We start from the raw sequence: 13,787 nt of genomic DNA, 5'->3' as shown, positions 1-13,787 counted from the left end.
GAGAGCCCCGGTCCTCTGCAACCCTCTGGCCCTGTGTCACTCCGAGCTGACTGCTGGCTGAAGTCCTGAAGCCTCAGGAAAAACTAGGGACAGAGAGGTGGTTCTGGAGGGTTCAGTGAATGGGTAGAGCACCCAGTGTGTGTGTGTCTGTGCATGTGTGTGCATGTGTGTGTCCGTGTGTGTAGGGGGATGCATGTACCTGGTGAGGCATCTCTGTGCGAGCTCTTGGTGACATAACTTGGCTGCCTGTGGTTCATGTGTGTGTTGATCAGGACATTCGTGTTTTGTGGTCGTCTGAGCACTTGTTTTTGGCGATGGGCTTCTGTGTGAGTGTTTATTTTTAGTGGCTGCCACTTCTGGCCTAAGGGCCGATCTTTGGGCATGGTAGGAACATTTGTATTCTCTGAAATGCTTGTGGCTTTAAGTTGAAGTATTTATTTTGGGGTATTCCTGCCTTTTATGTGTTTATTTAACTCTGTGTGTAAGTGTGTGGGATATGAGAGAAATGCAGTGTGATAAGAATTGCATAGTCTTTGAAATAAATGAGTTCTGATTTTAAATCCTGGCTTTACCAGGTGCTATGTGTTTATAAGTAAATAGTTCCCCTCTCAGAGCCTCAATTTCTCCATCTTTACAATAGGTATAATCCTGTCCGACTCACAGGGTGAGAAATCATGTGTGTGTGGGGTGCCCAGCGCAGTGTGGCATGCAGGAGGTGCTCACTGCGTGCTGGCCACTGTCATCACTGTGTGCGTGCACGTGCCCACGCCGTGCTTTCTGACCATGGTTCTTGGCGTTCTGTGGGCACGCAGGGAACGCACATGTCTGGGTGTTTCTGATTTGGGTTGGCGTGCGTGTCTGACCGTCTTTGTGTCTGGCCCTGTGTGTGACTGCTGGTGTCTGGGCTGGAGCTGGTGCAGCCTTTGGGAGGGGGCTTTTCTCTTGCCAACTGAGGGCCCGAATTGGAGGGACGGGAGGGAGGCGCGCGCGTGTGTGTGTGTGCATGCGTGTGTCGGGGCGGGAGGCCGGGCTGCCGACTGCACAGGGTGTGAGGTCACCGAGTTCCTCTGGGCGGGGAAGTTCTTCCCTCCTGAGTCAGCCCTTTGGCCCCGTGCCACCCAGCGCTCACTTTTTCCTTTCAGAGAAAGTGCAGCTCACGGGGGTCCCAGAGCTGTCTGCAGACAGAAGGACACCTCTCCCTGGCGAAGCCCTCTCGCTTTTGTGTTTTTGACCCCTAAGGTCCTTCCTCACCGCCCCGGTCCATGAACCCCCTGCATCAGCACCCAGTGGACCCCACGGCATAGGACTGCTGGTTTGCTGAACCCTGCCGTGCCCAGCACTTCAGGGGTCCTTGGCTGGCTGGGAGCAGCGGGGCTCCGAACTCCCCTTTCTGCAGGCCTGTGGCCATCCCACCTGCTTACCTGCCTGGCCAGGGCCCCTTTGCTGACGTTTGGGTGGTAGGGGCAGGGCCTATGAGGAGTGGGCAGTGCTGAGGGAGGAACTGGGAGAGGCCTCTGGAAATGTGGCAGTGGGTGGGGTGAATGGCATTGTATGTCTGAGCAGTTCTAGAAAATTCTTTGTGCTGAACCAGACAGACTCAGCTGTGGAGGCATGAGGGCAAGTTTGTCTTAGAGAGTCTTAGCCTATCCTCAGCCTGCCCCCACCTACCTTAGGCATGGTGGACCCTCATGGCACCCCTACTGCCCTCCCAGGCTCTCCTGTGCAGGGGCTGTTCCCAGGGAGGCTGGATCCCCACGCTTACACCCCCTGTGCACGCAGGGCAGTGGTTACCTCACCTGGCGTTCCGCCTCGAGCCAGGGCGGGAAGTCCAGGAATCGGAGCAGGGGTGAAACTTTCTGGGATGGAGCAACAGAGGGGACCCAGGATGCTTCAGAAATCACCATTTAGGAATTAATTATACTCACGATGGTGATGGTTATGGCTCCTTGCTGTTGACCTGTCACCATGTGGCAGGCACTGGTCTCAGCACACGTCGTGGGTCAACCCTTTTAAACTCAAAGCATTGTGTGTTTAGTGAATATTGGCAATTTCATATAGTTCAACCAGATTCTGTTATTTTCCACATTTTACAGATGAGGAAACTGAGGCCCAGGGTGTAACCCATGCCTCTGTGGTCGGGGAGGGAGATGTGGAGTGAGGCTTGGGCTGCTCGGTGTTGGGCTCCACTGCCCACCTCTGCAGCCAGGTGTGGGTGAGGGTCCCTGGTCCTTGTCCCTCTCCCTCACCTCTGGGTGGTGAGAGGAGGTTTTAGGATCCAGGAATGGGAGCTTTTAGCTCCTTCCCTTGGGAGCATAGATGCTGTCCCTGCTTCCCACTGATGTCTGCTGTCTCTGTCTCCCCTTTGGCTCTGTCCTTGCAGAGGTGGTGGGGCACACCCAGGGGCCGCTGGACGGAAGCCTGTATGCCAAGGTGAAGAAGAAGGACTCCCTGCACGGCAGCACTGGGGCCGTCAATGCCACACGCCCCATCCTGTCGGCCACCCCCAACCACGTGGAGCACACACTGTCTGTGAGCAGTGACTCGGGCAACTCCACGGCCTCCACCAAGACAGACAAGACCGATGAGCCTGTCCCCGGGCCCTCCAGCGTCCCTGCTGCCCTGAGTCCTGAAGAAAAGCAGGAGCTGGATCGCCTGCTGAGTGGCTTTGGCTTAGAGCGAGAGAAGCAAGCTGCCATGTACCACCCCCAGCACCTCAGGTCCCACCCGGCGGGGGGCCCGGCTGCGCCCTCCTCAGGCCGCCATGTTGTCCCAGCCCAGGTTCATGTCAACGGCAGGGCCTTGGCATCTGAACGGGAGACAGACATCCTGGACGATGAGCTGCCCAACCAGGATGGGCACAGCGTGGGCAGCATGGGCACGCTGTCCTCCCTGGACGGGGTCACCAACACCAGTGAGGCGGGCTACTCAGAGGCCCTGTCCCCACTTCCCAATGGTCTGGACAAGCCCTACCCCGTGGAGTCTATGGTCAATGGCGGGGGCTACTCCTACGAGCCCGCCAGCCGGGCAGTGCCTGCCCACGCCAGCCACACGGCCCCCATGCGGCCCTCCTACTCCGCACAGGAGGGTTTAGCTGGCTACCAGCGGGAGGGGCCCCACCCAGCCTGGACACAGCCAATGACCACCTCCCACTGTGGTCACGACCCCAGCGGTATGTTCCGATCTCAGTCCTTTTCGGAAGCTGAGCCCCAGCTGCCCCCAGCTCCAGCCCGTGGGGGAAGCAGCCGGGAGGCCGTGCAGAGGGGGCTGAATTCATGGCAGCAGCAGCAGCAGCAGCAGCCTCGCCCACCTCCTCGCCAGCAGGAAAGAGCCCCCTTGGAGAATCTTGTGACCAGCAGGCCCAGCCCCCAGCCATTGGCAGAGACCCCCATCCCCGGGCTCCCCGAGTTCCCAAGGGCAGCCTCCCGGCAGGAGATCGAGCAGTCCATCGAAGCACTCAACATGCTGATGCTGGATCTGGAGCCGGCCTCGGCCGCTGCCCCCCTGCACAAGTCCCAGAGTGTCCCAGGGGCCTGGCCAGGGGCTTCCCCACTCTCTTCCCAGCCCCTCTCCAGCTCCTCCCGCCAGTCCCACCCACTGACCCAGTCCAGATCTGGCTATATCCCCAGTGGGCATTCTCTGGGAACTCCTGAGTTGGCCCCACAGGCCGCCCTGGAGTCTGTCCCTCCAGGCAGGTCTTACTCACCTTACGATTACCAGCCGTGTCCAGCTGGGCCCAGCCAGGGTTTCCGTCCCAAGAGCCCAGCCTCCTCCTCCTTGCCTGCCTTCCTTCCAAACTCCCACACCCCTCCAGGGCCTCAGCAGCCCCCAGCCTCTCTCCCTGGCCTCACTGCTCAGCCACAGCTCCCCCCAAAGGAAGCGACTTCAGACCCCTCCCGAACTCCAGAGGAGGAGCCATTGAATCTGGAAGGGCTGGTGGCCCACAGGGTAGCAGGTAAGAGCTTCAGGGACCATCTGTCCTGGGGATTCCCTCCTAACCCCTTGTTTTGTCTTGCTCTGGGGAGGTGCAGGCAGAGCTGTGACCCCTCAGCAGGCATGGATTTGGCCCGGGGAAGAGGCTGTCAGGACCCATGTGCCATCTATCCCTTACTGCATTCATTGTCTATTAAGGCACCGCCAAGCCAGGCACTGGAATTCAAAGATCAGTGTCTATCAGTTTCTGCTCTCAAGGAGTTTACAGTCTAGTGAGGGGAAGGGTACCCAGACAGATCATTCTAACAGAGTGCAATGTGTGCCATGACAGAGGTAGGGACCCAAGACCTCAGAGCCTGAGAAAGCAAAGCTTACCACCTAGGGCAATCAGGAAAGGTTTCCTTGAGGAGGTGACTTTAGGTTGGTGTATATATTTTCTAGGCAGAGAGGAGATTCTGTTATTGTCTGCTGTGCTGTCGTCCTTAGACTTCATTTCCTTGGGGGAGGCATGGAGAAGACTGGAGGGAGGGCTTTGTACACTCAAATTTCCCCTTGTGCCCTCCCAGAGGCCATAATGAAGATTGGGCTCTAGCTGGGGGTTCAACCTGGTGGGTGGGGCCTTTTAGGGTATTGTCTTTGAGGGGAGGCCAGGGTCCGCGGTTGGCTTTGCTGTTAGTGCTCGCGTAGGACCAGCTGTGTATGGGAAGCAGGCCTAAGAGATGAAGCTCCTTTTCCTGTTAGAGAATGCGCTTCTCTTTCTGGAGAGAGGAGGGAGAGGGGACAATCAGAAGGATTTATTGGAAAGGACAACTGTGGGGCTTCCTTCCTTCTCACTGGCCTAAGCCTTTGAGCATTCCGGAGTTGGCCAAACTGGGCGGGAAATCCTGTGGGTTGATTTTATTGTGGAGGTGAAGCCCAGGCAGGGATGGACCAGGGACTGGGGTTAGGTGGGCCTGTGCCCAGCCACTCAGCTGACAGGGTGGTGGGGAGAAGAGCAGTGGGGAGAAGAGCAGCCTGGGCAGCTGACTCTGTCCTCCACCCTTTGTCCTAAATTTAGGGGAAGCTGAATCACCATGCCAGCTGCAGGGAGGGAGGGAGACACCCTCCCTGGGGATGGGCTGTGGGTTTGGGGAAGCAGCTCAGGGCAGGCCAGCTGGCTCAGGACCTGGGTGTGGGGACATACGCACCCTGCCCCTGTACATCAGAGCAGAGCGGAGTCCCCAGTTCCACTATTGCTATTGACATTGGTCATAGTGGGAGTGTTTACACCATGGAAATTGGCCACCAGGCCTTCTCCTTCCTGGGCCAGCTGGTCTAGCAGTACGTCATTGCTTTTACGTGGGCATCAAAACATAGGATGAGCAGCTCTCTAACCCTTGGGGCAAAATGCACCATGGGGTGGTCCACATGGAGCTTCAACTTCTGCTTTCTCCCACACCTGAGCTCCTGGGATAAGGACACACCCTAGTTTCTCTGTCAGCAGAGATCCTTTTCCTTTTGGTTTCACTGAGGGGAGAGGAATAGGGCTACTCAAATTCCCTGGGAATTTGATTCTCCTCCATTATTTTACAGATTTGGGGGTGGTAGTGGCCTGAAGACTAGTGACACTCTATTCTAAGGATGGGCAGGATCCGGGAGACTCCTGCTTGGGGAGCAGAATGAGTTTCCCCTCCTTTCTCCCTAGTGGAATCTTTCTATATGGCTCTCCTGGAGCTTACTCAAGAGGAAGGCATAGCCCTAGTGGCCCATCTTGTAGTGGACCTCCCTTCAGCCCTTCCTTTTCTACCAGCTTCTGAGGTCTTGACTGTCAGCTTCCATATTCTGCAGCCTCTCAGGCTTTGGCTGCCATGAAGTCATAGGGAGGGAAGGATACTGTTGGCACAGGGTCTGTATTCCTTAACCCTGTTACCCATCTCCTCCACCAACTATGAGTGACTCAGTCAGGAGACAGGGTGAGATTGTATAGAGGGCGCAGTTATATTTGGTTCCCAGGGCTATGAAGTTGCCTCTTTGGTCCAGGCTCTGTCATGAACAGAATTTCTTATGTCGGCAGGTCCTGCTTACATACTTCCTTAGTAGCTCTTTAGGACGTGTCTGCAGTGCTCGTGTAGATAAAAGCACACAGGCAGGATCAATGTGCAGAGTAGTTTGGGAGGCATGGAGGATAGAAGTCCAGTACCACCTCTCTCTGCTCATTTTGCATTCTGCTACAATAAGCTGGGACATAAGCTTTGACATGAGTATCCCAGGAAGCTCAGATCTGAGAGAGAACCTCTTCATGGCCATGGAATGGATCTGGTTTTTCCTGGCATTTCTCCCTCAGCTCTGCCCTTTCTTCCTTGGCTGTTCTCCGTACCTCAGTACTGTGTCCCTGGTTCATTTCACTTTGATCCAACCACCCCTCATGTCTGATTCCAGCATAAATCTTAGAGAATGTAGGGACAATTTTCTTAACTTGATAAAGGGTAGGTACCAGAAGCCTATAGCACACATCATACTCTCTTGTGAAACATTGGAAGCATTCCTGTTATAGCCAGGGACAAAATAAGGATGTGTCTTATCACCACTATCGTTTAACATTGTATTGGATGACCTAGCCAATGCAATAAGATAAGAAAAAGAAACAAGAGTCAGAGTTGGAGAGTCTGATCGGGTTATCTTATGTTCCTGATTCTGTGACTGGACTGATCTCAGATGTCTCTAGAGGTGGAGATTTCAATGCATGTTGGAAATCAGATATGGATCTTATCCTTAAGAAGTCTAGAATTTAGTAGAGGAGAAAGGAACTGGAATATTAAAATGAAGTCATTTGTAATAAGAGAGATATGGAGAAAGTTCTGTGGGAGAGAAGTGAAGAAATCACTATGAGCTAGATTGGGGAGGCTGTTTTGAGTTGGATTTTAAACTAAGCCTTGGACGATAGACAGGATTCTGAACATGGGTGGGTTCACCAGACAGAGAGGGTTCAGACTGAGGAAAGGAGAGCATAGGAAATGTTTGAAATTGTTTTGACAAGGGGATGTGGAATAAAAATTTTAAAAATAAATACAAAAAAGAAATGTTTAAAGAATAGTGAGTAGATTGAGAGCACATAGGTTGTGTAAGGGAGAGTCAGGAAAGGTAGCCTGGGGTCTATCTCAGGAGGGTCTTAAATACCAGGCTAAGGAGCTTGAATTCTACCTAGCAGCAACTCAAGAAGCCCTCACTGTGGATTAGTCAGGGGAATATGCCATGATCAGAGATGTAGTTTAGGAAGATGTGTCTGGTGGGCTTGGGAAGGAAGGTTGCTAAATGGGAGAGACTTAGAGCCAGGAGATGCTAGGAGCTTATTAGATAGGCTAAGTGACAGGTGGCTGGGTTAGGGCACTGTCTATGGGAATGACAAAGAGATGATGCTGTGGAAACTGGGAGTGGACCCAGTGTGCTTGTGTATTGATTGGCTGTAGTGGGTGAGGGAGAGGGAGATATGGAAAATGACTAGAAACAGAGTGGCAGTTCTGTTAACAAGCAGGGTGTTGGAGGAGTGGCTGGTTTGGTGAAAGACGCAGCACCGGTGTTGGGTATGTTGAGTTCATGTTGGCAGTGGAGCCTCTAGGGAGAGATGGGTGGGGAAGATGGCTGAACATCTGGAATTGGAGTTTGATGATTTGGGTATCATGCTCACAAAGGCGAAGGTTAAAACTTGGGGTGTGGTTGAGATCTCAATGTCAGAGGGCATGGAGAGAAAAGAACTGAGGATGGAACGGTCATCAGGGGAAGTGGAGGCTGCAAAGGGGACTGAGAGTGAATGGTCAGGTGGTGACAGGACACCAGGACAGTGTGTCATTGCAGAAGGCAAGATGGTAAAGGGTTTCAAGGGGCAGGGGCAGGGGTTAGCAATGTCAGTCTGGAGGGAGCATGAGGAGGAGGACTGAGGAAAATCCATGGGCTTGCCAATTAGGTGGCCCCTTTGAAAATCATCAAAGGCATATTTTCAGTGTGTGGTGGTGACAGAAACCAGACTGCAAGAGATTGAGGATGAGTGGGGAGGGAGTGCAGACAGCAAACTAACTATTCTTTTGAGTGATGTTGTGATAAAAGGGGAGAGAACGGTTGTTAAAGTGGGTAACAAGGGACTGGGAACTTTCTTTTGTAAATATAGTAATCATGAGGATGTTTTTAGGCAGAGGAGAAGGAGCGGGGAGGTTGAATATGGCAGGAGGAAGAAGAGAAAGATAGAAGAGAAAGCAAGAAATTGATGAAGGGCAGGTACCAGAAACCTATAGCACACATCACACTTTCTTGTGAGACATTAGAAGCATTCCTGTTACAGCCAGGGACAAAACAAGGGCAAGAATAAGATCTCTAAGGAAATAAGAGGGTATAGGCTTTGGAGCTCAGGGGGATAATTTAGGCTCAGCCAGGAAGTACGATACCTCTTCATGAAATAAGAATAAAGGATAAATAAAGATATGAGGAAATATTGGTGTCATGCTTTGGGAGCTTGAATTGAGAACCCATTTTTTACATTTTGTTATGGAAATAGGAGATGAGTTCCGGGCTCGCTCAATCATTCGTTCAATACAAGCTTCTAAGCTATGCTACTTGCTAGGCTAGGTTTTGGAAAAATGATGGCAGACAAAGCAGGTAAAGGTTCTTGCCCTTATGGCAGATAAGCAAATACATATGTGACATGTCAGGTGGGTGGTAAGTGCCATCAAGGGGAAACAGTGAGTGGTGGGGCGGATGGCTGCACTTTACATAGGATGGTCAGGGAAGGCTTCACCAGGCAGTGAGGGGTTGCGCCAGATGGCGCAGCAAGTGCAAAGGCCCTGAGGCAGGAATGTGCCTGGTGTGGCAGAAGCAGAGTGATCGAGGGGAGCCTACTGGGGAATGGGTTGGGGGCAGCTCGCAGAGGGTCTTGCAGGGCGTCATTAAAACTGTGGCTTTTACTCTGTGTGGCATGAGAGGCCTTAAGAAGGATTTGGGCCCCAGAGTGACATCATCTGACTTATTCTAAAACAAGTCAGGCCAGGATGGCAGGCCGGGGGCCAGTGAGGAGGCAGCTGCTGTTGGTCTGGGTGGTGGCTGTGGAGGTGGGGAGAGGTGCTCAGATGGTAGACAGGTCTTGGAGGTGGAACCAATGAGATTGATGGATAGACTAGGTATGGAGAAAACTCTCAAGTTGGGGCCTGAGCACCTGAGGAATGGAGTTGCCCTTTGTTGAGATGGGGAACGGCTGGGAAGGTTTTGCACACGCTAGGTTTGGGGTGCCCACGAAACATCTCAGATGGCTGCGTCCTGAGCCAGCAGTGTGAGGGGGAAATGCTGGAGCTTAGACATGTGGGAGCTGTCAGCATATGCGTGCCACATAGAGCGTGGGGCTGGCTGATCCCTCGGGTGGGTGGTGGTGGTGGTGAGGGTAGGTGAGGAGAGGGCCCAAGTACTGGGTCCTAGAGCCTTCTATGTTTTGAGGTTGCAGAAAGAAGGAGAAACCAGCAAAGGAACTGGCGTGCAGTGGCTTCTGAAGGAGAGAAAGGGTGAAAGGCCATGAGCCCTGGGAGCCAGAGCAGGGGCCGTGGTGGCCACTCATGGGCCCCTGTGGTGTCAGTGGGGGGACGAGAGGATGGCATAGCAGTCCTCCAGTGCAACCCCGAAGGCGCATCTAGGGGACTTTCTGGTGGTGCCTAGTGGCTTTGTGCGGAAGCAGAAAGGCACGAGGGGCTCCCCAGGAAAGAGGACCACTTGGGGTGGAGGGCCGAGGGCTGGGAGGCCAGGATGCTAGGGAGTGTGACCCTGGGGCACAGGCTGGGAGGGTCACCTGGGGCCAGGGAGAGGAGGGGAGGGCAGGGCTGGACCTGCTACCTGCGAGGGTCAGGCGAGGGGGGCACAGGGCCTGAAGTTGCCTGGCCCTAGGGCGACACCTCTTCCTCCACCCTGGGGCTAGAAAAAGAGGGGCATGCTACCCTGCTGGCCAGCAGGAGGCCCGCCTGCCCTTTGGAGAGGCAGGACCCTGGATCCCCCCTCTTCCTGTCTGGTACCTCCCCACCCCCTTGTCCCCCCAGTGTGTGGCCAGACCCTAGACTCAGAACACCAACTCATCTGGATCTTCTTTGTTTTTGTTTTGTTTTGTCTTGTTTAATGCCTCGTCCTCTGCGTTCCGTGTGTCCCCCATGTGCGTCTGTCCCCTGTGCCATTGTTGGGGTGCCTCCCTTGCCTGGTGTTGTCCCTTCCTGCCTGCCTCCCACGCCCTGCCGGCTCCCCTGGGGTGGGGTGTGTAGCCTACAATGCCAAACTGCAGGGCCTCGGGCACAGCGGCAGCTTCCGGCCCTCTCCTCTGCACCGGGCTTCCTCCCTCTCTGGTGGGTCGCCCTCCTGCCCGCTCCCTGTCACGCTCCTCCACCTGCTTTTGAACTCAGTTTCTCTCTCTTCCTCTCCTTTCTCCTGTGTTACTCCTTCCACACCCTTGCCCACCATCTTCCTTCTCTGCTCACTTTGCCATTGCTTTGTCTTTGCCCTTTCCTCTCTCTCTTCTTCTGTTCTCTTCTTTCCATCTCTGTCTCCTTCTCCTGCACCCCCTTCTCCCTCCACATCCCCTTCTCCCTCCTCCCTCTCTCCAAAGCCTCTCTGCCTCCTTTCTGCATGAGCCAGAGCTCCACGTCTGCATGCACACAGGCCTCATGCTAGCCTCGGCCTCGCCCGCTGGGCAACAGGGTCTGGAATAACTGGTCCAGCCTTCATGGTCCCCCGTGGAGACGCGGGCCTTGCAAAGAGGGTGCTCAGTGAGGGCTCTGGACAGCCCAGCACTCCAGCCACCCTGGTCAGACCGCCTGGGCTGCAGGGCCAGGTCTGAGCAGGGCCACAGGGCACACGACAGTGGCGTGGTGCCCCAGGCCCTGCCGTTCTGTCCACTCGTGAGCATGGTGCACCCTGGGGACAGTGTGCTGCCTCTGACTCCGCCCCTAATCTCGGCTCCTCGGACCCATGGCCGGGAGTCAGCAGCCCTGGGTTTTGGTCCTGGCCCTGCCTGTGACCACCTCTGGACCAAGTGAGGCCCAACCTGTGACCGTGGACAAGGCCCTTAACTATTTAGAGCTCGATTTCTGCATTTGAAAAATGGACAGATGATAGCTCTATCTTGCGTATTTTACTCAGTGGTTTGACATGTCCCAGACGCAGTGGTTGCTTCGTCAGGGTCATGTTACTTTGAGGACAATGTTGTCCACTATCATCTACCTTCTGCCTCTTGGACATGCAGGTGCACAGGCTTTGAGCCCTGGGAGGGACTCGCCCCATCCTTTCTCTGTTCCTCTGAGCCTGGCGTCCAGGTCAGGGAGGAGACAGACGGTGCTCAGGCTTGCCCCACACCATGGCCCAGCTGCTCCAGAAAGGGCTTAGGGTGATGGGAACTGTTGACACACAGTGGCAACATGTGACCCCTCTGCAGACCCTCCTCCCAATCGGTGGATGATCGGGAGAGGCTCCAGCAGACGCCCTTTCCCCTCTCCTCTTCCTTTGCCCTTTCCTTGGCCCAGTGGTGGGAGCGCAGTGTTCAGAGGGGCCTGGGGGTTCGGGGTAGGATCTCAGGTCGGGGGTGCACCCTGAGGGGAGCTGGCATGGCTTGCTGTAGGGCTGCTAGTGTGATCGCCGTGTGGCTTTCTGGTGCCCTGGCCCAGCAGGTGGCCTCCTGGATGCCCTCGCTTCTGGAGCCCAAGGCATGCCGTCGGACACCCAGCCCGCCACCTGGAGCTGAGGAATCCAGTCTTTTGGAAATCGGAAGGCTGGAAAGAAGAGTTGGGTCTGTGGGGGTAGCAGTGGCCAGTCTGGGGGGTGTAAGGGAGGCGCGTGATGAAGCCTGACACCAGGGTATTTGTCCCTGTGATCCAGGGACGGTGGGCAGCAATATTCTGCCAAAGTGCTCATACTGATCTGTGCTAGCGCTACAGCTCCCAGAATCGTAGGGCGTACGTGCGTGCGTACCTGCGTGCGTGCGTGTGTATCTGCGCATGCGTGCATGCGTCAGATGGGATGAATTGCCTCAGGTCCGCTCATGCCAGGCGAGCCTTGGAGAGAGCTGTCACTCCAGCGCAGCACCATCCTGGGCTCAGAGTGAGGACTCCCTGGGAGTGAGGCTGTGCTGGTGCCCTGCTCCCCCCGTCTGGGGCCCATCCTTTGGGGTGGTGGGGAAGGCCCAGTGCCGGCCTTGTGTGAAGGAACCCCCTAGAGGGTGTGCTCTGGACGTAGGGTATTATGATCCTGAAGACACTGTCTTGCCCTGAGGGCACCCCACCCCTCCTCAGCCTCCCGGGGATGGAGTGCGGGACTCCCCAGCCCGGCTGGGAGGACCTTCCTGAGCCCCCTGCGCAGCTTCTCTTCCCTCCTTCCTTCATTGGCTGCTTCTGGCTGCAGGGTCTCCTGCTGCAGTGGGGGCTGCCATCGAGGCCATGAGGGCGACTCAGGGGCCCCACTAAGTACCCCCATCATCCCAGCATCCCAGTGCCCTTCCTGTCAGGCTGCGGCTGTTTGTGTGTGTGTGTGCGCGCGCGCGTGTGCGCATGCACGTGTGTGTGCACATGTGTGTTTGTGCAGGGCACCTGCCTCTGCTTGTGTGCACGTGGGAGACAGAGGCTCTGAGAGAGGAAATGAGGCCAAGAGACGGAGAAAGTCCTGGGTGCAGGGTTGTGGCGGAAAGGAAGGACATGGGGGAGAAGTCCTACTTTTATTATCCGTCAGTCTCCGGGACATGAGAGAGGGGTGTTCTCTCTTTGACACTGGCTGTCAGCTTGTATCCAGACATCCCGGCTTGGCTGAGGAACAATGGGGCTCTCTTCTCTGCCCTCTACCATGCCAGCCTTTCCTCCCATAGAGAAAGACGAGAGAGAGGGAGCATGGCTCTCCGGGCAGATCTGGGCTTGCCAAGGGGGACAACAGTAGGACACTGTGTTCAAAGAATGTGAGTGGCCCTGACTGGCCACTGGTGCCATGGGGCGCTCTGTGGGGGGAGGGACTGGCCCGTGGGAGTGGAATGAGGGGTCTTCTCCTCCTGCAGAGGGAGGCTCTGCCCTGCAGTGCCTTAGCTCATTGTAGGTCATTCTGTCCATCCCCCTGCCTCTAGTAGAATGCACTCCCACATGCCTATCTGTCGTGATGGAGAGGGGGATCGAGAAGGTGGGATGCACTCCTTCTGATGGCTGGCTGCCTCGTGCCAGGGGCTCACATCCTCCACTGCTGGCAAGCCCCTCCAGCACCCTGGGGTGCTGCTACCATCTGTGGCCCCTGACCATGGACGATGCTCTGGGCAGGTGGAGGAGAATGTTCTCTGTTCCTCCAGGAGATTCAGTGTCTCAAATGGAAACAGACCCATTTTTCAAGGGCAAACATCAGATGCCCAAAGAGGAAGCCGGCCTCCTCTTAGAAAGGCAAAGGGATCTGCCAGAGAGAGGCTGCTGGGGTGGGTGAGCCCGGAACTGAGACCAGCCCTAATGCATTTCTTTTAACCTTGGGGCTGAACGCAGTTCCAAACCCCAAGAGCCTTTCCCGAACGGGCCTCCTTTGTCACAATTATTATTAGAAAATCAATGGCTATGTCTGTTTCTCTCTAATGTTTTGCCAGGAATGAAACCGGCAGCAGCTCTGGTCCAAGCTGCCCAGGAGGCCTGAGTGGGGCAGGGGGCTCGGTGGCAGGAGCAGAGGCGTGGCCGAGGCCAGGGCACTGGCCAGTGTGGTGTGAGCTGCAGACTGCCTTTCTGTTAGATTCTGGGGTGCAGCTCACTCCTCTCAAAGGCACGCCCTTCTTCCCTCCAGGTGGACCCTCCTGGCAGCTCCAAGGTGGGCCTAAAGTGGCCCCTATTTTTCTATTCTGAGGATTAGAGCACTTC

The 13,787-nt window shown here is 55.4% G+C and overlaps 1 protein-coding gene across 9 annotated transcripts in view; it reads left to right on the top strand.

Moving 5' to 3' along the window:
• Nucleotides 1–13,787, top strand: part of TNS1 (tensin 1) — a 182,429-nt gene that overhangs the window by 139,387 nt on the left and 29,255 nt on the right. For 7 of the 9 annotated variants that reach the window (XM_076005932.1, XM_076005929.1, XM_076005928.1 and 4 more), the window contains 2 exons: nucleotides 2,381–3,952; nucleotides 10,191–10,271. In XM_076005932.1, coding sequence (XP_075862047.1) covers nucleotides 2,381–3,952; nucleotides 10,191–10,271 — 1,653 coding nt within the window. The remainder of the gene's footprint in view (nucleotides 1–2,380; nucleotides 3,953–10,190; nucleotides 10,272–13,787) is intronic. The other 2 variants (XM_076005931.1, XM_076005930.1) reach the window with 1 other exon arrangement.

This window comes from Microcebus murinus, chromosome 8, assembly GCF_040939455.1.
Source record: "Microcebus murinus isolate Inina chromosome 8, M.murinus_Inina_mat1.0, whole genome shotgun sequence".
Classification (NCBI taxonomy): Eukaryota; Metazoa; Chordata; class Mammalia; order Primates; family Cheirogaleidae; genus Microcebus; species Microcebus murinus.
This window is presented reverse-complemented; position numbering and strand designations above follow the sequence as displayed.